Genomic DNA, 22,711 nt, shown 5'->3' on the forward strand with positions numbered 1-22,711 from the left:
AGGTGTAAGGTGCAATGTGCCAAAATGATAACTTTATTCTAGAAGCAAATCACAAAAGATAATAATACTGTCTTTCTCTTCAAAATAATTTCTTCTTTTTCGTCAGAGTGAGTGCAGAGATTCCAATACAGTATTTTTCTTCAGGTCCACCCATACCCTGACCCCCAGATCTCCTGTCCCTGAGCCATACTTTCCCAGAACCATTCCCCACCACCGACCACTCATACTCGTACCATTGTTGGCCTTGAGCATCGGTTCGAAGCCTTGGTTCAAAAACTGCTTGGATAGGATTACTACGCTGGATAGCCTTCTTATTCCGGGGCCTTCGGTAAAGCACCTGGCCACATGGTCCTATTGCAGTGTATGTCCTCTCAATAAGAATGAGATGGGTACTCTTGACGTCCTTCGATATCTTGGAGGATATATGTTCATACCAGTTGTCAATCTGAGCCTTAAGATAATCAACCCCTGTTTCCTGTCGGAGTTCATTGAACAAATCCGAGGCATAGTTTTCTTTGCAATGATCCAAAGGATCGGGGAAAATGAGTGCTGCTTCAACTTCGTCACACTGGCTTGGGATAAGCTGGAATTCGAATCTTGCCCTTTATTTTTATCAATAATCAGAGCGTAGAAAAATTTGCCAATAATAACAAGTACCTGGAGTGAGATCCATACGTTTCGAAAGTTCGGTCAAAAGATTCAAATCCTTCAGTGCGGTTCATGAAACCAAGGCCGCATAATGAAGAGTGCACTGTGATGTTCCCAAATGGCTTAAACCCACTTGGAGGTGCTTTACCAAAACGTTCACAATTCTGCTGCCATGTGAGAGATATATTGAAGAAGCTCTGGAAAGCTCCTTCTTCCTTGAAGATTCCTACGTCTCCAGGTTGCAAGTTTGTTGCTAGCGCCTGCATCCAGAGGGGAAAGTGATCTTGTTGATCCAATATATTGGATTGCATGTACGCCAAAGGCTTGCCGGTTAATGGAATATTCTGTGATAGATAGAGGTTTGTGTTAGTACATATTAAAATTGAAGATGTCTCACTACTAAACGGGCATACCATATTGTTCATTTTGCTGATGTACTTAGTATCTACAGTGTGGAGTGTTGTGAGTCGGCAGTTGTATTTAGTAAGTTCATAGAATTTAACACAAACAAGATTTGGAGCCTGTTAGAGAAAATGATAGTGTTGAACGAGAAGGAGTCTGCCCCAACGACAATGATGTGTCTGAAAAACGGTTTGTTGAAGAGAAATATTCAATATAATCATGTTTACACCGTACTAAAAATTGGAGACATACTTATCGGAGCAGTGTCATAGTTCTGTCTCCGAACAGGGCTTAGAATCATAGTATTGGATTCGCGTTCCCTTGGTATTGCCTGTGTCGGGGTCTGTGTATTAGATTTTGTGAATTTAGCCAGTACATGCAGTCAAATACGCTAGCAACGCACATGTACAAAGCTGGTATAAATCCCTGGTTGGTCGTGCTCGGAATTAGCAGTTGGTACGTATCCAAGGCTGGTAATCGCAGTCGCATCTGCACTGCCAGTAACTGTGTTACCGCTCTACGACAACAATTTGTGTTTAAACATAATCATGATAATTGCCAAATTACCTGGTTTCCGTGGTCATTACTTAAAACGGTTAACGACTGACCAATGTCAGGATGTGGGTACCCTGCTCCAGGTCTCCTGCTTGTTGAAAATTGACTATCCTCCTGAACGTCAACAATGCTGTCAGATAAGAACACATTCCCCAAATGAACCCAAGCACATACAGGAACATCGGTAGCCCAGGTACTATAGTATGTGGGGGGGCGCTCCCTCTCCGAGTAGTAAGTAGTTTCAGATATGGTATCATCAATTCCAAGGGTATCGAATGAATCCCCAAGTGACTAGTAAATTCTCCATCAATGAATTTAGACGAGCAAGGCTTTTAGATTACTTACCTCAACCGTTACTTGAGATGCCTCCGAGGCAGTGTGCTCTCGAGTGCGATCCACTGATGCGATGGAATGATAAATCATCGTATAATCAGTTACAATCAGAGCAGCAAAAGGCATAGAAACGCTAGTTATGTTACACATACCACGAGGGAGGGGGCGAAATACTCTCTGGCCTGAGGTATCTGTCTGAGATGACATCTTAAGGAATGGAGATTGAGTTTCATTTACGCTGGTCTGAAGACTTATGAAGAAGGGAGAAGCAGCAGGAATGCGGAAAACACGAGGATTAATCAGTCAGCGTTATCTTCGCTATCATGATCTGACTTTTCAAGATGTACGCATTCAATTTCTGACTCCGCAAGTGGGGAAAAACATCGCTAAGTAGGCTTTGGCAAATTTCCAGGTGGTATTTTGCTTGTAATTTGCCAAAAGGTGGGTATCACCATATATGTGTGCAACAGGTATGTTCGGAGCAGCATATCTTGTCAATATTTGACATGGTATACTAGACTCGGTATGTATTGGAGATTATCGATTAGGGATGATTAGGATGTAAGGATTAGTGAATCTTCAAGCGCGCGGGAGCAACGCGGGAGTTAACGTTTTTTTATAAGTCGCGTCTCCCACGCTCTCGAGGTCACGTGAACGCACCGTATCTGCCGTCCGCATCCGGTGGATACTTAATTTCGAGGACAATCTATCATCTGGGAAAGAGCATGAAAGGCACCCTTATTAGCGTCAAGACTCCTTATGAATGACCCTACTTTACTAGTAACATCTTCCCAACCTGCATTGGTCGCCGGACTTTCCCTGGACTTTCCGACAGATAAGTCCGCGAAATTAATTCTCGTAAACGAGATATTCTGGTCTCATTAAGGTCTCACGACCCTCATGTCTATTTGATGCAGGCGTGTCACTCCCACAGGTTCACATTTTACACTTTCCCTGATCACTGCTGTCTGGCAAACTTCTTTTTCGCCTCATTTCCAAGCCTGCCTTCCATACGTGTCAAACCTTTTGGGGTTGACAAGTGCTCGACAATGAGAACCATCATACGCAACCTTACACCGAATGCTGCAAACAAACCTAGTGAAGTTCTTCAATAATGTATAGAGGCACAACTGAATTTACTATTTTTCAGAAGACAATGGCGTGCCACCGACTTTCAGTAAAATACAACATGTGGCTGGTTTTCCAAATTTGATCGAACCTCGCGAACATACCGCTTTAAACATATATTGCCGTGCACTTTCGATGTTAGGCAATGGATTTTCACCGTGGATTGCCAAAAGAATGCTATTACCAGATCCCTATTCCAGGCGAACAGTGGAGGTCGGCGACGTTGGATATATAAATAATAGCGGCATCTTCATTTATACATTCAACCTTTTTCTCCCGAGCAACGATCCTTTGAACCAGTTGTTTCCAAAGAAGCTGCCAGAGGGATACTTCCCATTGGATCCTCCCACCGACGATGAGATTCTGAAAATACCTGATTATTTTGCGCCTGGATCTGTTATTGTAAGTAATGGTGTCGATGTCACTCGGGTTTCCGAGTCTCCTCTGTAAGTCTGGAGTTGTATATATCTACTCAACGCTGATACCTGTGACAGTCACCTCAAGTTCAGGTCTTCAGAGCCAGAAGCGGTCGCCGTTGTACTGCCTGATGGTGCCAGCAGAGAAGACTTCAAAGGAATATCTCGCTTACAGGAATACCTAAAGACACATGCTGAACGTTGGATACAATATTTGAACAACGGAAGACACTCGTATTCCGTTCCCAACGGTGGCCTTTATGTTGTCACAGGATTTGATAAAGCGCCATCGCACTCAACGGCTCTATTCCCCCATAAACGCTTTCTAGGAAGCAGGCACATATCTTTTGAATTCTCAAATAATTACATGCAGTGTGCCAGTAAGTCTGGGATCGTATCTTATGAGGGGAGAAGCTACGAGGGGGTTAATCTTCAGAACCATTGTTTATTTATTCGCGGGATACGGATAGCGCTTTCCGACCTTGAGTGGAATGTGCAAATCGACGGAATACATTCCGACAATACCCCCGTTTCGCAATTGCCCTCGACTCCCCCTATCTCAGACCTGGTGCTTCCCGCCAAGACAGATGACGAAGAGCCTCTTCAACTTGAGGCTGGGATCAATAACAAGGAAATAAACCACAGTATCGACAGTGACAGTGTGAATAGCGACATTGTTCAAAACAACAACGTCGAAGTCCGTAATGTGAGTGGCAACAAAACACCTTTCCGAGCCTTTTTCTGACAACACCTTTAGTATCCGTTTCATCCATCGGATCTTATTCTTCAATATATGTTTTCCAGGGTACATTTTCATAGGTTTTCCAGAACGGACCCCAACTGAACCTTTAAGTCAACAGCAACCAGATGCTAAGCTGGCTTTCGTTGATGATTACACATGGTCAAGATTTGCAAAGATTGATGCGAAGGTTGCGCTTGGTAAACCCTCCAAGGCACCGTTAATTTCTAGGTGTATGCAGAGTGGCTTTATTTCTGATTGGGGCACTCTGCTAGAGGCCATGTTTAAATCCTGTCTCATTGTCGAGACTGACGGTGTGTTGCTATCTCAACTTTGTTTTTCTACTTTGAAATGATGTTGATGAGGGTTCAGGGATTTTGATTATTAACCCTAAACAAAGCAACAACTTTATCTTGGTGTGCAAATCGACACTTATTGTAAAAGTTATCATTAATTTTGTCTCCAGAATTTCTTGTTTGACAATTTACGAAAGCGACTTGGCTCAAGGCACTTATCAGCAGAACCTGTTTGGGCTACGGACCTCATTTTAGAACTGGTTCGTCAAGGTGAAAGCATCAGAGGCCCCGGCGAGAAATTTCGAATTACATAGGTAGTTCACGGCTCAGTCGGAGCTGGGAGATACGCGTCCGACACGCAAGTCGCAACGAGCTGTTACACTATGCCAATGCTCAACCTTAGACGAACTGTAAAGGTCGCCGGAGCCTTAACTCTTTACCTGTAGTATCGTAATATGTAAATAGTTTCAAAGAAAGGGGTTAATTAGAAAAGTCACATGCCGGACCGTTGTTACTGACCCCGATTGTTCAATTAGCGTGAGATCCTGAGGGATCCAGCCAGACAAGCCATGCCCATCCTTTGCCTCTATCCATCATCATGACTTCAGCGGTTCCAGAACTACCACACCTGGTAGAGAGGAAGAAAACAGTAAAAGGGTGTGTTGGCTTCGCCTCGCTGTCTTCCTTCAATTATTTAGCGAAGGGTGCAAATGTTCTGTCATAGTATACTGACGATCCAGTTTGCAGTGGTAGATATGGGCACATCCCTGAATTTCCCGTCGGAACGCGTTTTCCAAATCGCGAGGCGATGTACAACTGCGGCTTTCACGTTACACTCCAAGCTGGAATTCAAGGTCGCGAAGCTGCAGGAGCTTGCTCTGTTGTACTGTATGAGTCATTTCAAGCTGATGTCTTCTGCGAGAGTCTTGAAAAAGGTTGCTGATGCGCCATATCATTCAGATCCGGAGGTTACGAGGACGATGTAGATCTTGGCTACGAGTTGTGAGTGCTTATATATCTCCGCGTTCATGGTCAAACTTCTGATTATCGTCTCGTAGTACATATACAGGACATGGTGCGCTTCTGCTGAATGGTGCGTTGATGACACACTAACGTTGAATACCAGGCGGCCAGTTGCCGATGCAAAATAAAGACAGATCACAGAAAAAAGATCAAGAATGGAAACACGGAAACCTTGCTTTAAAAGTAAGCTTTCGAACTGACATGATACTCTAAACTTACTCACATTTTTATACCATAAGACGTCATGTAAATTGCGCAAACCAATTCGCGTTATTCGGGGCTCTAGACTTCTGTCCCGATGGGCTCCTGCAGAAGGGTATACCATTTATCTTTCCGTCCTTTAATACCAATGACTCACCAATACCTCCAGATACCGCTATGATGGGCTCTATAACGTTACCGAGGTCAGACAATGTGCTTCATGGGGAAGTTCGCAATTCTTATCCGTTCTTAGTATGGCAGAAAACCTGGGAGAAGTGGACATCTTGTTTGTCTGTTCCGGTTCGAGGTACGAGTTTCATGTGCGCATGATTTCTTACTCCCGCCTAAGTGCGTTCTTTATGGAAGCGGTGCCCAAATCAACCTCCACTCCCAGAGCCCACGGGTCCACGACAGGAACCTCGAACTCTTCGACATATATCCCCATCAACCGCTTCACGTCCATCAACCCCTTCTCTACCGGCCAAAAAACGAAGAAGAAGCTCTGAGGAGGCGGACGCAAATCGAACGTCGAAGAAATTGAAGTCATCAACAAAATATGAACCTCTATTCATTGAAGGATCGTCTAAAAAAGTCCTCGGAGCCTCACCAGGCGTATATGCCAGACAGGATTATCAAGAATCGCCTGGTTCAGGTCGCGGGTCGCTGCAAATGTCACCGGAGTTTAGAAAGGATTTCTCTGAAGGTAGGACATACCTTCCCCAATGTCGTGTATATCTACATTAACATCAACTTGTGCAAGGCCCAGCATCTTCATACGGAGGAAAGGGGAAATCCGCTGATCTCTTTTCTCTCGGCGCCGGAACGGACAATGATGAGATAGACGATGAAGACATGTATATGTCAGATGAACGTGACGCTGGCATAAACCACGTTGTCTCGGAGCCTGAAACCAGGGTCAAAGTCGAAGACGTCTACACAAACTATCTGGTCTCAAAAGAGCTCGAAGGAAATCTCGAAGACGATGATGACATCGACCTTCTTGAAGTCGATCTCGCCTATCCTGACGAAAATGAATTGTTGTCGCAAGGGTTATTTCCGATCTCCTCTTCCCCCGTCCAAATTTCTTCCGGCGATTGTCCATCCGAGTATGATGAATTCGAAGCCAAGCAGGAAGATGATGAAAACAATGTTGAATTCACATATGAGAGTCAAGAAGCGACATTCGAAACCGAGGATGAAACAACTATGATTGATAAGGAGGGGCGATTCTATGGTAGCGAAAGAGAGGAAGAGGAGGAGAAAGACGATGAAGCTGCCCGCTATGCCGATGTGAAATACCATTCCGGGTCAGAGGATGAAGGATCAGCCAGACGCGAGAAAGAAGCCGATGGTGCTATTATCAAGGTTAAGAAGGAAGAAGAGGCCGACAAGGGTGTGGAGGAGGACGATGGCGATGACGAGGAAGAAGATAGCGACGACGACGACCGCGATTTTTATAGGAAAATTCCTCTTTTCCAGTACGCGGTCCGCTCAGCAGGTCCGCTAAGTCGGCGCAAAAGAATAGTTAAAGAAGACGAAGACGAAGGCTCTTCAGATTCCTCAGACGAGGGCGAGAGCGACCCTGGTCCAGCGCCTCCAATTTCCATAAACCATAAGCCAAGCAGCGCTGTCGAATCCTCAAAATATGAGGCCGACAACTCGTCGTCGAACATGGATGGCGGTGACCTCGTGAATGAGCTAGCTGCAGATCTTGCATCCCCAGTAGCATACACTGCATCAGACTTTGGCAACACTTTATATTCCGCTGACTCTCCACCATACGCCGCAGATGATGCTGCGCAAAGTCTCGTAGGCAGTACTGCTTCATTCAAGACTCCACCCTACGTCGTAGACGATGAGGCCGAAGTCCTCGTCGACCCGAAGTCGAACGACCAGGCGAACAATGCCACATAGGATGCTTGCGCCAACAATGTTCAATGGCGACAGGATCGAAAGATACCTCCGTAACGTATTTCAAAATCGGCACGCAAAAGAAACATAAACGGGCACTATACAACTTCTATCAGCACAATCTCACCCTACAACCAGCGACATATTAGATTCTCGGGATAACCTGTACCCAACACGACCAGTTTCAATCGATAAACCAACACTGAGGAACTAAATACCCTCGGAAAGAAACTCGAACTCGCATGTTATTGCGAATGTAAATGTTAATGTAACATTGTACATTAACCAACCATCCATATACCCCTGATTTCATCCACCTATATTCAAAACCTCTCGGAACGTTCCTATCGTCTCTCAAATGTACAACCAATCTTTGTACAATTATTTCCTTCCATCTAGAGCGACATCCGACTATTTCCATATAACTAGACGCTCTGGCCGTCTTCGCTGTCCCAATGTTTTCGAATTTGATCTTTTTTTACATACTTTCACAGATTCTATCCCTCATCCCTCATCGCAATGTTGTGTTTTTTTACCCTGCTATATCCTGCTATCACTTGTCTTTTTACCCCACTGTCTATGCACATCACCCGAAACCTAGCACAAACCAGTGTATTTTCTCTGTTGTCTATGTATAAACTCCAATCTGTAAACGAACGTACATGCCCAAACATGTTTTTTTCCGTGCCAAATATTATCAATTAAAGTAAAAGATACTGTAAGTACATAGTCCAATTCCTGATTTTCATTGTTTTTTTTCGACACATTACAAACACAAGCGAGTACTACAGAGGAAAGCAGTCATAACAACTCCCTGAAAAAAAAAAGCGGGAGGAAGAAGAGGAGCGAAAGAGAGAGAGAGAAAGAAAAGTTACAACAGATAGGGAAAGCAAAAAAAAGCCCCAAAGCAGATCCGAGCACAAAAAAATACTTTATATAATAAATAAGTGAAATAAATCATCGGTGGCGTCGTCATTGTCATTTATCACCCACACGTCGTGCATCGTGCATCGTGCATCATTCATCGCGCATCCACTTTCGTCGTGAATAGATAAGTGGCTTGAAAAAAAGTGACATCTCCGACAAGGCGGATCATGTATAGTTGATTTGAAATTTTTCGCCCGGGCCTCTAATGCTCTCACCTTGACGAACCAGTTCTAAAATGAGGTCCGTAGCCCAAACAGGTTCTGCTGGTGAATGTCTTGAGCGAAGTCGCTTTCGTAATTTGTCAAACCAGGAATTCTAGAAACAGAATTAATAATAATTTTTTTTTACAATAGATCTCAATTTTCACACCAAGAGGAGGTTGTTGCTTTGAAGATTCAAAATCCCTAAACCCTTGTTAACATTGTTTCAAAGCATAAAAACAAATTGAGATAGTAACACACCGTCAGTCTCGATAACGAGACAGGATTTAAGCATGGCCTCCAACAGAGTGCTCCAATCAGAAATAAAGCCACTCTGCATACACCTGGAAATTATCGGTGCCTTGGACAGTTTACCATGTCCAACCTTCTCGTCAATCTGCGCAAATCTTGACCACGTGTAATCATCAACGAATGCGAGCTTAGCATCTGCATCAGGAAAACAGGCGACGAGTAGAATACATATAATATATATAAGTAATAGGGTAGATAATGTGCCATTTTCTACCTAAGATTTTTTTCCTATTCTTACCAAATACACGAAATTTTTGTATTATATTTTATTCGACGATTTTTTTTCTATGTTTTCCAAAGGTCAGTTATATTTCTATCAAGCCCAGAAAAACGACGCTCGTGCGGAATCGAACGCACGACCTTACAAACAATGCCAGTAGGACTGTCAGATATAACCACCACACCATAAAGGTGGTATAAATTTATGTACTTTTAGGACCCAAATCATGCCGACAATGTGGTCACGACACGAAATGGAGCACTTGTCGGATCCATCTCCGCGCGGACTTGGCGCGGCCGAAATATTTATTCAAGTGATCCGAATTAATTTTTTGATCAGATGTTGAAACTCCGACTTACGAGCAATTCCGCGTTTTCACGTTCTCAACTCAAGTCCGCACCTTACCACCAACTCTCCACAAGCCCCCAAAGTCCGCTATGCGATAAAGACTCCATCGCGTCCTCAGAGTACGCCGATTCAATCATCATCAACATGGCAGTAGGTCGCAAACAAAGGTGCGTCGTTGTGCTACTCATTGTAGCACCTGTAATAATATGTTCTCAGGCGTCTAGGATCGCTCACCAAATCATTGTACTATTGGCACCGCGCTGCCGTTTTGTTGATGAAGATCTCTATCAACTCCGTGACATGACTCGTGAGGGTACAACTGCCCGCTGGTCCAGTAAGCACCAAGTAAGTACTTCTTGCTATCAATGGGTTTTTCCTGCGCTGGCTATATACTCACGTCGGTGTCGTCTAGCAGAGAGACGGGAGTCACGTCGTGGCGTCCGTCGAGGTGCACTGTGAATGGATAGGTGAGTGATATATTGTGTGTCTTGTTTTTCACTTACCACAGGGAGCTCACTCGTGTCTTTGGCTTACGTCCTGCGCTAGCTAAATGGAGGGCATGATTTATGCTGGCGTTGCATCTTGACGTTGGTCAAGGTGCGCTGCAAATGAATATGTGAGTGAGCTGGCATGTTTTTTTATTGTCCACTTACCAGAGAGAGCTAGCACCTGTAATAACAAAAAATCACGTCTGTCCAACAAGGGCTGGGGAGTCATGTGTAGGCTTCGGTCAAGATGCGCTGCAACTAGATAGGTGAGTGAGCTGGCGTGCATCTCGTCGTCCGCTTACCATAGCTAGAACGGCGTTGGTTGCACCTCGGATTGCTGACCCCGTTGGTACGTTTTCGTATTCTCCCAACCAACTTCCTTTGTTTCTAATTGCATTGCTCTTCCTTTACTTGCAATAATATAGACTCCAATACCATTAGTATACAATGTTTCCGAGTACTTATTAGCCAAATTACACATTTTCTATTACTACTATGTGTGTGAAAGTTTCAATGAGTAAAATTCTATTCAATACAAGCAATTTCTATATCTAAAATTCTAATCCTTCTATAAGTGCATGTTAGAAATATTTGAGGTCTGATTTCTACAAGCAGATATATTTTGGGGCATGGCGAATATTTCTAAAAGTCGATTTGCAATCCGATCAGAGGGCTTAGCCCTATTTCGCCAAATAATCAAATAAAATCAATATATTTAATATAATCAAATATTTTCGCTAATTCTATTTGTTCTATTCCTCGACTGTTTTCCTGATGTGGTTGCTGTTGACTTAAAGGTTCAGTTGGGGTCCGTTCTGGAAAACCTATGAAAACGTACCCTGGAAAACATATATTGAAGAATAAGATCCGATGGATGAAATGGATACTAAAGGTGTTGTCAGAAAAAGGCTCGGAAAGGTGTTTCGTTGCCACTCACATTACGGACTTCGACATTGTTGTTTTGAGTAATGTCGCTATTCACACTGTCACTGTCGATACCGTGGTTTATCTCCTTGTTATTGATCTCAGCCTCAAGTTGAAGAGGCTCTTCGTCATCTATCTTGGCGGGAAGCACCAGGTCTGAGATAGGGGGAGTTGAGGGCAACTGCGAAACGGGGGTATTGTCGGAATCTATTTCGTCGATTTGCACGTTCCACTCAAGGTCGGAAAGTGCAATCCGTATCCCGCGAATAAATAAACAACGTTCTTGAAGATCAACCCCCCCGTAGCTTGTCCCCTCATAAGATACGATGCCAGACTTACTGGCACACTGCATGTATATATGATGTAATTATTTGAGAATTCGAAAGATATGTGCCTGCTTCCTAGAAAGCGTTTGTGGGGGAATAGAGCCGTTGAATGCGATGGCGCTTTATCAAATCCCGTGACAACATAAAGGCCACCGTTGGGAACGGAATACGAATGTCTTCCGTTGTTCAAATATTGCATCCAACGTTCAGCGTGTGTATTTAGGTGTTCCTGTAAGCGAGATATTCCTTTGAAGTCTTCTCTGCTGGCACCATCAGGCAGGACAACGGCGACCGCTTCTGCCTCTGAAGACTTGAACTTGAGGTGACTGTCGCAATTATCAGCGTTGAGTAGAGATATACAACTCCAGACGTACAGGGGAGACTCGGAAACCCGAGTGACATTGACACCATTACTTGCAATAACGGATCCAGGCGCAAAATAATCAGGTATTTTCAGAATCTCGTTGTCGGTGGGAGGATCTAGTGGGAAGTAGTCCTCTGGCAGCTTATTTGGAAACAACTGGTTCAATGGATCGTTGCTCGGGAGAAAAAGATTGAAGACAAATATGAAGGTGCCGCTATCATTTATATATCCAACGTCGCCGATCTCTGCAATGCGCCTGGAATAGGGATCTGGTAATTGCATTCTTTTGGCAATCCACGGTGGAAATCCATTGCCTAACATTGAAAGTGCACGGCAATATATGTTTGAAGCGGTATGTTCGCGAGGTTCGATCAAATTTGGAAAGCCAGCCACATATTGAATTTTACTGGAAGTCGGCGGCACGCCAATGTCTTCTGAGAAATAGTAATTTCAGTTTGTGCCTCTATACACTTTCAGTGAAGAACTTCACTAGAGCCGTTTGCAGTATTCGCTGTAAGGTTGCGTATGCTGGTTCTCATTGTCGAGCACTTGTCAAACGAGCGTGCATACAGATATTGAATGGAAATTCAGACCTGTGCCAAAGAAGCGTGCAAAACAAAAGAATTCAGAGATTTCGAACTGAGAGTGGAAAGCGCAAAAGTGCCAATGTAATGAACATTACCGGCATGAGGGCCGTGAGATTATTTCTGACTCCGTACTGTAATGCCAGATCAGTGAGTGCATGTCATCTCAGACTCATGGACGACAGTATATGCCCTCAAGCTTCCTCACCAGGGAGTAAGCCTGTCGTTGCAATGGCATCAATACGATGACGTAGAGTTTGGAACTATGTACTCAGGTGTCAAGTCACAACTTGCCGTGTGCCATTCACACCCATTTGCCACTTACCTTCCACCACCACCGCTGCGTTCAAGCATTGTATGTCCGTTCCAACGCTTCCCCCCAACGCCAAGTTACAATCGAAAACCATGGTATGAATATCGGTGGTCAAAGTCAGGTGAAGGTACAGGACATGTTTCCCTCAGGATCTTTGGTAATAAGGATATCCTCGTCAATGTTGCGCTAGGATTTCCACTATTTCTCTTAGTAGTGAAAGTAACTAAATAATTTGTGCTAGTCCATTTACCAGTAATTGATAACAAATTTCTCGTCCCATCTTTGATGTTTTCACCTTGGCAAACTTCAATCAGGTCCGTAGCCCAAATACTAGTAGGTTCTATGGCTAAATGTCTCTTTCGCAAATTGCAAAACTATGGAATCTAGAGAAAATATGACGGAATATCTGAGAAATATCGTGCACACTGAATCTTATTGTACGCACCAAGGTCCTTTTTTTTTCTTTGTGACATGAACAGCGCCTCCATCTGCTCTGGGGGCGGAGGTGACACAAAACAAGCAGCCTTTGCGCTGCTGGTTTTCAGAGGAGATGGTAGTGGGGACTTGGACCTCTCCATATTGCTGGTTTGTCGAGGGTTGAGGGAGGATTTGGGGTGACACGGACCAACAACGTGGGGAGCTGCTGGTCGCCAAGGGTCAAGACGGCTCCGGCGGCATAAGCATTCAGAACTCGTAGCCAAGATCTACACCATCCTTGTAACCTCCATATCTAAATGATATGGCGCATCAGAAACCTTTTTCAAGCCTCTCGCAGAAGACATCAGCTTGAAATGACTCATACAGTACAACAGAGCACGCTCCTGCAGCTTCGCGACCTTGAATTCCAGCTTGGAGTGTAACGTGAAAGCCTCAGTTGTACATCGCCTCACGATTTAGAAAACACATTCCGACGGGAAATTCAGGGATGTGCCGATATCTACCACTGCAAACTGGATCATCAGTATGCCATTACAGATCATTTGCGTCCTTCGCTAAATGATTAAAAAAGGACAGCGAGTGGAAGGCAACACACCCTTTTATTTTTTTCTTCCACTCTACCAGGTGTGGTACTTCTGGAACCGATGAAGTAATGATGATGGATAGAGGCAAAGAATGGGCATGGCTTGTTTGGATCCCTCGCACGCTAATTGAACAATTGTGGTCAACAGCAACGGTCTGGCTTGCAACTTTTCTAAGTATTAACTTGAGCGATACATCTCTTTCAGAGTTGCGGACCGTTTGTTCAAACTATCGATTATGGTAATAAAAGTAGCAACTTTGGCAGTATATCTAAGATTGAGTATTTACCTAGTATATACAGAGGTGGCGGGTGGTAGGGTCAGTGTGAGCTATGATGCCGCAATTTGGGGAGAATTTAAACCATAGTTTATTGCCACTTACTTGCGTATTCACGCGCGACAAGTACCTCCCACCTCCGACAAGGCGGATCATGTATAGTTGATTTGAAATTTTTCGCCGTGGCCTCTGATGCTTTCACCTTGACGAACCAGATCCAAAATGGTATCCGTAGCCCAAACAGGTTCTGCTGATGAATGCCTTGAGTGAAGTCGATTTCGTAAATTGTCGAACCAGGAATTCTGAAAACAAATTAATAATAATTTTTACAATAGATCTCGATTTGCACACCAAGAAAAAGTTGTTGCTTTGTTTAGGGTTAAGAGTCAAAATCCCTAAACCCTCATCAACATCGTTTCAAAGCAGAAAAATAAAAAGGAGATAGCAACACACCGTCAGTCTCGACAATGAGACAGGATTTAAACATGGCCTCCAGCAGAGTGCCCCAATCAGAAATAAAGCCACTCTGCATACACCTAGAAATTAACGGTGCCTTGGAGAGTTTACCATGTCCAACCTTCTCATCAGTCTTTGCAAATCTGGACCATGTGTAATCATCAACAAAAGCCAGTTTAGCATCTGGTCGCTGTTGACTCAAAGGTTCAGTTGGGGTCCGTTCTGGAAAACCTATGAAAATGTACCCTGGAAAACATATATTGAAGAATAAGATCCGATGGATGAAATGGATACTAAAGGTGTTGTCAGAAAAAGGCTCGGAAAGGTGTTTCGTTGCCACTCACATTACGGACTTCGACATTGTTGTTTTGAGTAATGTCGCTATTCACACTGTCACTGTCGATACCGTGGTTTATCTCCTTGTTATTGATCTCAGCCTCAAGTTGAAGAGGCTCTTCGTCATCTATCTTGGCGGGAAGCACCAGGTCTGAGATAGGGGGAGTTGAGGGCAACTGCGAAACGGGGGTATTGTCGGAATCTATTTCGTCGATTTGCACGTTCCACTCAAGGTCGGAAAGTGCAATCCGTATCCCGCGAATAAATAAACAACGTTCTTGAAGATCAACCCCCCCGTAGCTTCTCCCCTCATAAGATACGATGCCAGACTTACTGGCACACTGCATGTAATCATTTGAGAATTCGAAAGATACATGCCTGCTTCCCAGAAAACGTTTGTGGGGGAATAGAGCCGTTGAGTGCGATGGTGCTTTATCGTATCCTGTGACAACATAAAGGCCACCGTTGGGAACGGAATACGAATGTCTTCCGTTGTTCAAATATTGCATCCAACGTTCAGCGTGTGTATTTAGGTGTTCCTGTAAGCGAGACATTCCTTTGAAGTCTTCTCTGCTGGCACCATCAGGCAGGACAACGGCGACCGCTTCTGGCTCTGAAGACTTGAACTTGAGGTGACTGTCGCAATTATCAGCGTTGAGTAGAGATATACAATTCCAGACGTACAGGGGAGACTCGGAAACCCGAGTGACATCGACACCATTACTTGCAATAACAGATCCAGGCGCAAAATAATCAGGTATTTTCAGAATCTCGTTGTCGGTGGGAGGATCTAGTGGGAAATAGCCCTCTGGCAGCTTATTTGGAAACAACTGGTTCAATGGATCGTTGCGCGGGAGAAAAAGATTGAAGACAAATATGAAGGTGCCGCTATCATTTATAAATCCAACGTCGCCGATCTCTACAATTCGCTTGGAATAGGGATGTGGTAATTGCATTCTTTGGGCAATCCACGGTGGAAATCCATTGCCTAACATCGAAAGTCCACGGCAATATATGTTTGAAGCGGTATGTTCGCGAGGTTCGATCAAGTTCGGAAAGCCAGCCACATGTTGAATTTTACTGGAAGCCTGCGGCACGCCAATGTCTTCTGAGAAATAGTAAATTCAGTTTGTGCCTCTATACACTTTTGAAGAACTTCACTAGAGCGGTTTGCAGTATTCGCTGTAAGGTTGCGTATGCTGGTTCTCATTGTCGAGCACTTGTCAACCCAAAAGGTTTGACACGTATGGAAGGCAGGCTTAGAAATGAGACGAAAAGAAGTTTGCCAGACAGCAGTCACCGGGGAAAGTGTAAAATGTGAACCTGTGGGAGTGCCACGCCTGCATCAAATGGACATGAGGGTCGTGAGACCTTGGTGAGACCAGAATATCTCGTTTACGAGAATTAATTTCGCGGACTATCTGGCGGAAAGTCCAGGGAAAGTACGGCGAACAATGCAGGTTCTAATATGTGACCACAAGTAAGATCGTTCATTGCCTTTCATGCTCTTTCCCATATGATTCCCACGAGTGGGTTTCGTGGTTTAATTTTTCAATCGCCAAATTTTTGGCGCATTCAAGTTGGGCCGTGTCTCTGCAACCGGGCCGATTTCAAATTACATAAGCTCAGACATTTCACGGTCAAATCACTGGCTTGGCCAGTGTCCTACACTGTTAGTCTCGGCCTCCCATCCTCTTTCGGATCGGTTACCCAATATGGGTAACCCATCGTAAGAGTCTGGGTCACAACCAACGGTCGCAACATACCATTGGGTTCGTGGTTTTCTCGCATTTCCTTGGCACTTTTTCAACAACTGTACTGTCAAATCAAAGGTGATCTTTGCCTTAGAAATTCAAGGAATGGTCAACCATGTAATGGCATTGCTATTGTTTCTCCTAATGGCCTATATTATGCACACAGGCATTCTCATAAAAAATGCTTTCCGTCTCGAAAGTGAAAATGGTTGATCCAACATTGCTCACAATACTTACAGTTATATTTATTATGATTCTAAGTAAAGAGTAAAGTAGTATGGATCCTGTACATGTGTATAAAATAGTGGTAGGGGCAATAATGTTTTTGGCCAGCAGATATGCCAAGGAAATGCGAGAAAACCACGAACCCAATGGTATGTTGCGACCGTTGGTTGTGACCCAGACTCTTACGATGGGTTACCCATATTGGGTAACCGATCCGAAAGAGGATGCGAGGCCGAGACTACTACACTGTCATAATTAAACGTGTAAAAAGTGTCTGAGTTAACATGGACAAATAATTATGTAAACACAGAACCCTAACCTAACAATCATATGAATTGATTATTTGGAGAAAATTATAGGTAATTTCGGCCAAGCCGGGGTCATGCAGCCGAAGGCGCATCTTCCCGAGTTCGGACTGATCCTCTTTTTTCTGTAGGGTGTCGTTGCTTATGGCCTCCTTTTTACCTTGAGAAAACGTCTGATGCGCCCCGTATACCTGTTGTTTGCTGTTTTGCTTACCTTTCTATACTTGTTCTTTGTTGTATCGCTTCCTATTGCTCTTCTTCCTCGCCTCATGCCTTTGTCATATGTCAAAATTTCTGCAACGCCCGTCTCCGTCTCTTTTAATCCGGTTGTTTCTTATCATTATCTGTCTCAACATTTTTGTGCTTTGCTTCCAGGTTTCCCTGATATTGACCGATATCAAACGGTGACTTTTTCCACTCCTAACCTATATCTTACATTTGCCATGCAATTTGTCGCCTTGTCGGAGGAATTGGATGTCGACGCAGTCTTTTGTGCTAGTTGGTTGACTGTTTGTGAAGCGTAAAAAGGTGCATGTCTGCATTTTTTGTTGTATTCATCCTTATAATTTCGCAGTACCTAATCCTCGACGATGTTTTTTTTTGTATACGGATTGCTTAATTACATGCCTTAGAACAATATTCAATGACGTACCTACAAATTGCTCAATTACATGCACCATCATTGACATAGAATTGACCCATAAAGACGTTGATCTTATTTTTTTCTTCTTTCGCTAATCCTTCCCTTCAATAACATATACTTTACCTCTCTTAAAAGCTATACTCTGCCAAACAGTCGTGGGCATTGCCGGTTTCAACCGGCGTCACCGTGAATTATAGATTGTCCTCGAAATTGAGTATCCACCAGATGCGGACGGCAGATACGGTGCCCTCACCTGACCTAGAGAGCGTGGGAGACGCGACTTTAAAAAAAACGTTGACTCCCGCGTTGCTCCCGCGTGCTTGGAGACTCACTAATCGTTACATCCTAATCATCCCTAATCGATAATCTCCAATCCATACCGAGTCTAGTATGCCATATAAAATATTGACAAGATATGCTGCTCCGAACATAGCTGTTGCACATATACATGGTCATACCCACCTTTTGGCAAAATACATGCAAAATACCCACCCGGAAATTTGCCAAAGCCTACTTAGCGATGTTTTTCCCCACTTGCGGAGTCAGAAATTGAATGCATACATCTTGAAAAGTAAGATCATGATAACGAAGATAACGCTGACTGATTAATCCTCGTGTTTTCCGCATTCTATAACACCTGCTGCTTCTCCCTTCATAAGTCTTCAGACCTGTGTAACTGAAACTCAACCTCAATTCCTTAAGATGTCATCTCAGACAGAGCCCTCAGGACAGAGAGCATTTCGCCCCCTCCCTCGTGGTATGTGTAACATAACTAGCATTTCTATGCTTTTTGGTGCTCTGATTGTAACTGATTATACCATGCTTTATCATCCCATCGCATCAGTGGATCGCACTGGAGAGCACACTGACTCGGAGGCATCTCAAGTAACGGTTGAGGTAAGTACTCTTAAAACCTTGCTCGTCTAAATTCATTGATGGAGAATGTACTAGTCACTTGGGGATTCATTCGATACCCTCGGAGTTGATGATACCATATCTGAAACTATTTACTACTCGGAGAGGGAGCGTCCTCCTACGTACTATAGCACCAGGGTTACCGAGGTTGTACGGTCTTACTCTATCCCTGTATGTGCTTGGGTTCATTTGAGGAATGTGTTCTTATCTGACAGCATCGTTGACGTTCAGGAGGATAGTCAAATTTCAACAAACTGGAGACCTGGAGCAGGGTACCCACATCCTGACATTGGTCAGTCGTTAACCGTTTTAAGTCACGACTACGGAAACCAGGTAATTTGGCAATTATCACGATTATGCTTAAACATAAATTGTTGTCATAGAGCGGTAACAATGTTGCTGGTAATGCAGATGCGACTGCAATTACCAACCTTGGATATCATGACGTACCAACCCCCAATTCCGAGCACAACAGTCCAGGGATTTATGACAGCTTTGTACATGTGCGTGATTAACATATTTGACTACATTTACTGGCTAAATTTACGGAATCTAATACACAGACTCCGACGGGGGCAATAACAGGAGAACGTGAATCAAATACCATGATTCTCAGCCCTGTTCGGAGACAGAACTATGACACTGCTCCGATAAGTAAGTCTCCAACTTTTAGTACGGTGTAAACGTGATTATATTGAATAATTCTCTTCAACAAACCTTTTTTCAGACACGTCGTCGTCGTCTGGGAAGACGCCTTCGCGTTCAACGCTTTCGTTCTCTCTGACAGGCTCCAAATCTTGTTTGTGTTAAATTTTATGAAGTTTTTTCAAATATAATCATTAACTTACAGCACCCCACATTATAGATACCAAGTACATCAACAAAATGGAGAAAAAAGTATGCCCATTTAGTAGTCACACAATTTAATGTGAACATGCGCTAACACAAACCTCTATCTATCGCAGGATATACCATTAACCGGCAGGCCTTTGGCCTACATGCAATCCAATGTATTGGATACACAAGATTGTTTTCCCCTCTGGATGCATGTGCTAGCCACATCCTTGCAACCTGGAGACGTAGGAATCTTCGACGAATATGGAACTTTCTGCAGCCACTTTAACATCTCTCTCACATGGCAGCAGAATTGCGAGCGTTTTGGTCGAGATCCTCCGAATGGGTTTAAGCCATTTGGGAACATCAATGTGCTCCCCACATCATATATCCCTGATTTCATGAACCGCACTGAGGGATTTCAATCTTTTGACCGAACTTTTGATACGTATGGATCTCAATCCAGGTACGTTTTATTATTGGCAAAGTTTTTATGTTCTGATTATTGACAAAATGAAGGTCAAGATTCAAATTCAAGCTTATACCAGACCTGTGTGACGAAATTGAGGCAGCACTCATTTTTCCCGATAGGTTGCCTTGCTCGAAGAACTACGCCTCGGATTTGTTTACTAACCTCAAAAAGGAAGAAGGGGTGGATTACCTTAAGGCCCAGGTCGACAATTGGTACCATCATATATCCTCCCAGATATCGCACGAAGTCAAGAATGCTCATCTTATTCTTATTGAGAGGACGTACACAACAGGGCAATGTGGCCAGGTGCTTTACCGAAGAGACCGGAATAAGAGAGTTGACAAGGGTTTTATTGAAGGGGTTTTTGAACCAAGGCCGACAGGTACTGATGCTCAAGGCCAACCATGGTACGAGTATGAGTGGACGGTGGTGGGGGATGGTTCTGGGAAAGTCTGGGTGAGGGATAACAAATCAGGAGGTCACGGTGTGGGTGGACCTGACAAAGAATATTGTATTGGGATCTCTGCGCTCACTCTGACGAAAAAGAAGAAATTATTCTGAAGAGAAAGACGGTATTATTATCTTTTGTGATTCGCTTCTAGAATAAAGTTATCATTTTGGCACATTACGCCTTACACCTTTTGATTCAAAAAACAGGTAGAAGCTTGAGATGAAGAAATTGATAGCTAGGAGCATGAACATGGGCAATGCGGGTGAACACAGCCTAGACCCCTTCAATATTCCTTACTGGCGCTCCAGCATGGGTGCGGCGGCAGACTCTTTCTGACATCGTCCGTTTGTTGAAGTTATTTATTAATGCAAATACTTTAAGGCTGTGGCATTCTGTGCCATACATTTATGAAATGAATCAATGGTGTATGTAGTACAAGAGTTGCACGGTGGGAAGGGTCAGTAATGAGTTGCAATGCGGCCAATACTAGATGGAGAAGAAGTTGAGAATAGGTCATAATTTGCTGCAACATACTTGGGCATCCACGTACGATGAATAATTATAATGTGCTGAGGCATTCACATCTAATTGATCACAAATTTCTGTCCCGGGCCTCTTATGCTTTCACCTTGGCGAACCAGGTCTACGACAAGGGCCGTAGCCCAAACCGGTTCTGGTGATGACTGACGTGACCGAAGTTGCTTTCGCAGACTGTCAAACCAGATTGTCTAAGGAATATTTTGGAGTCTGAATAGTTTACTTAAGAGATCTCAATGTGCATACCATGCTAAAGTTTTTGCTTTGCTTTGGGATAAGATTCAAAATCCCTAAACGCTTATCAACATCTTCGTAAAGCAGAAAAAAAAGAGATAGCAACACACCGTCAGTCTCGACAACGACATGCGATTTAAATATGGCATCCAACAAGATGCCCCAATCAGAGATAAAGCTATTTTGCTTGCATCTAGAAACCAATGGAGCCCTGGCGGGTTCATGAAGTCCAACCTTCTGAGAAATCTTTGCAAACTGCGACCATGTGTAATCGTCAACGAGAGCTAGCTTGGTATCTGGATGCTGTTGACGCAAAAGGTCAGTTCAGGCCGGCTCTAGAAACACTCATGAAATGCACCGTGGAAAGCATAATCTGGAGAATAAGGTCTGATGGATGGAATGGATACTAAACATTGTCAGAAACAGTCCCAGAAGATTGTTTGGTTACCTCTCACTTTACAGACTTGAACTTCATTTTCTTGAGAAATGTCGCTATCAATAGTGTCCGTGCTGCAGGTATTATTGATGCGGGTCTCAAGCTGGAGGGGCTCTTCGACATCTATTTTTGCGGGGAGTACCTGGTCTGAGATAGGGGGAGTCAATGGTAATGGCGAAATGGGGGTGTCCTCGGAGAGTCCTTCGTCAATTTGTATATTCCATTCGGGGTCAGAAAGTGCTATCCGTATCCCGCGAACGAATAAACAATGCTCTTGAACATCACGCCCGTGGTCTCTCCCTTCATAAGAGTCAATACCGAGCCTACTGGCAGGTTGCATATAACCTTTTGCGAATTCAAAAGACGTATGCCTGCTCCCCAAGAAGTGTTTGTAGGGGAATACAGCCGTTGAGCAAGTTGGCGCCTTGTCACATCCTGTGATAACATAGAGACCACCATTGGGAACAGAATATAACGTTCCATTGCTCAAATATTGTATCCAACTTTCAGCGTGCGTCTTTAGGTATTCCTGTAAGCGAGATAGTCCTTTGAAGTCTTCTCTGCTGGCACCATCCGGCAGAACAAGAGCGACCGCTTCTGGCTCTGAAGACCTGAACTTGAGGTGACTGTAGCAAGTATCAGCGTTGGGTAGATATGTTTAACTCCAGACGTACAGGGGAGACTCAGAAACCCGAGTGACATCGACACCATTGCTTGCAATAACAGATCCAGGCGCAAAATAATCAGATATTTTCAGAATCTCGTTGTTGGTGGGAGGATCCAGTGGGATGTAGCCCTCAGGAAGCCCCTTTCGGAATAATTGGTTCAAGGGATCGTTACCCGGAAGAAAAAGATTAAATGAAAATACAAAGTTGCCGCTGTCGTTTAGATATCCAACATCACCCACCTCAACAGTGCGTTTGGAATATGGCTGTGGCATAAGTATTCTAGAGCCAATCCACAATGGAAATCCGTTGCCTGACATCGAAAGTGTACGGCAGTATATGTCTGAAGCGGTATGTCTGCGAGGTTCAATTAAATTCGGAAAGCCAGCAACACGCTGTATTTTATTGAAAGTCAAAGGTGCGCCATTGTCCTCTGAAAAACAGTCAATTTCAATCCTGTACATTTTATTGGTAAAATTCACCATGTCGCTTTT

General features: G+C 43.9%; 6 protein-coding genes across 6 annotated transcripts; 2 read left to right on the forward strand and 4 right to left on the reverse strand.

The window, feature by feature from the left end:
* Positions 1 to 79: 79 nt before the first annotated feature.
* Positions 80 to 2,145, reverse strand: JR316_0006017 (uncharacterized protein; the record flags this gene model as incomplete). The annotated part of the gene is made up of 9 exons (XM_047891766.1): positions 80 to 602; positions 658 to 992; positions 1,062 to 1,093; positions 1,158 to 1,229; positions 1,303 to 1,393; positions 1,454 to 1,567; positions 1,618 to 1,896; positions 1,951 to 2,003; positions 2,091 to 2,145. The coding sequence occupies 9 exons, from the start codon at positions 2,143 to 2,145 to the stop codon at positions 80 to 82; spliced, it is 1,554 nt and encodes a 517-aa protein (XP_047749115.1).
* A 1,095-nt stretch (positions 2,146 to 3,240) lies between these two features.
* Positions 3,241 to 7,655, forward strand: JR316_0006018 (E3 ubiquitin-protein ligase ORTHRUS 2; the record flags this gene model as incomplete). Its single annotated transcript, XM_047891767.1, has 14 exons — positions 3,241 to 3,512; positions 3,561 to 4,188; positions 4,343 to 4,535; positions 4,594 to 4,637; positions 4,688 to 4,787; positions 5,265 to 5,427; positions 5,478 to 5,519; positions 5,576 to 5,592; positions 5,644 to 5,723; positions 5,780 to 5,856; positions 5,911 to 5,944; positions 5,995 to 6,048; positions 6,108 to 6,444; positions 6,502 to 7,655. 14 exons carry the CDS (start codon positions 3,241 to 3,243, stop codon positions 7,653 to 7,655), a joined length of 3,195 nt encoding a protein of 1,064 aa, XP_047749116.1.
* A 2,799-nt stretch (positions 7,656 to 10,454) lies between these two features.
* Positions 10,455 to 12,043, reverse strand: JR316_0006019 (uncharacterized protein; the record flags this gene model as incomplete). The annotated part of the gene is made up of 5 exons (XM_047891768.1): positions 10,455 to 10,631; positions 10,986 to 11,033; positions 11,085 to 11,417; positions 11,537 to 11,723; positions 11,772 to 12,043. 5 exons carry the CDS (start codon positions 12,041 to 12,043, stop codon positions 10,455 to 10,457), a joined length of 1,017 nt encoding a protein of 338 aa, XP_047749117.1.
* A 2,109-nt stretch (positions 12,044 to 14,152) lies between these two features.
* Positions 14,153 to 15,702, reverse strand: JR316_0006020 (uncharacterized protein; the record flags this gene model as incomplete). Its single annotated transcript, XM_047891769.1, has 4 exons — positions 14,153 to 14,349; positions 14,408 to 14,600; positions 14,656 to 14,703; positions 14,755 to 15,702. 4 exons carry the CDS (start codon positions 15,700 to 15,702, stop codon positions 14,153 to 14,155), a joined length of 1,386 nt encoding a protein of 461 aa, XP_047749118.1.
* Positions 15,703 to 18,375: 2,673 nt separating this feature from the next.
* On the forward strand, positions 18,376 to 20,455 carry JR316_0006021 (uncharacterized protein; the record flags this gene model as incomplete). Its single annotated transcript, XM_047891770.1, has 10 exons — positions 18,376 to 18,430; positions 18,518 to 18,570; positions 18,625 to 18,759; positions 18,820 to 18,921; positions 18,972 to 19,091; positions 19,152 to 19,242; positions 19,316 to 19,387; positions 19,439 to 19,485; positions 19,554 to 19,888; positions 19,942 to 20,455. The coding sequence occupies 10 exons, from the start codon at positions 18,376 to 18,378 to the stop codon at positions 20,453 to 20,455; spliced, it is 1,524 nt and encodes a 507-aa protein (XP_047749119.1).
* Positions 20,456 to 20,929: 474 nt separating this feature from the next.
* JR316_0006022 (uncharacterized protein) lies at positions 20,930 to 22,492 on the reverse strand (the record flags this gene model as incomplete). The annotated part of the gene is made up of 6 exons (XM_047891771.1): positions 20,930 to 21,073; positions 21,129 to 21,190; positions 21,227 to 21,419; positions 21,475 to 21,522; positions 21,572 to 22,178; positions 22,227 to 22,492. 6 exons carry the CDS (start codon positions 22,490 to 22,492, stop codon positions 20,930 to 20,932), a joined length of 1,320 nt encoding a protein of 439 aa, XP_047749120.1.
* Between the last annotated feature and the right edge of the window lie 219 nt (positions 22,493 to 22,711).

This window comes from Psilocybe cubensis, chromosome 5, assembly GCF_017499595.1.
Source record: "Psilocybe cubensis strain MGC-MH-2018 chromosome 5, whole genome shotgun sequence".
Lineage (NCBI taxonomy): Eukaryota > Fungi > Basidiomycota > Agaricomycetes > Agaricales > Agrocybaceae > Psilocybe > Psilocybe cubensis.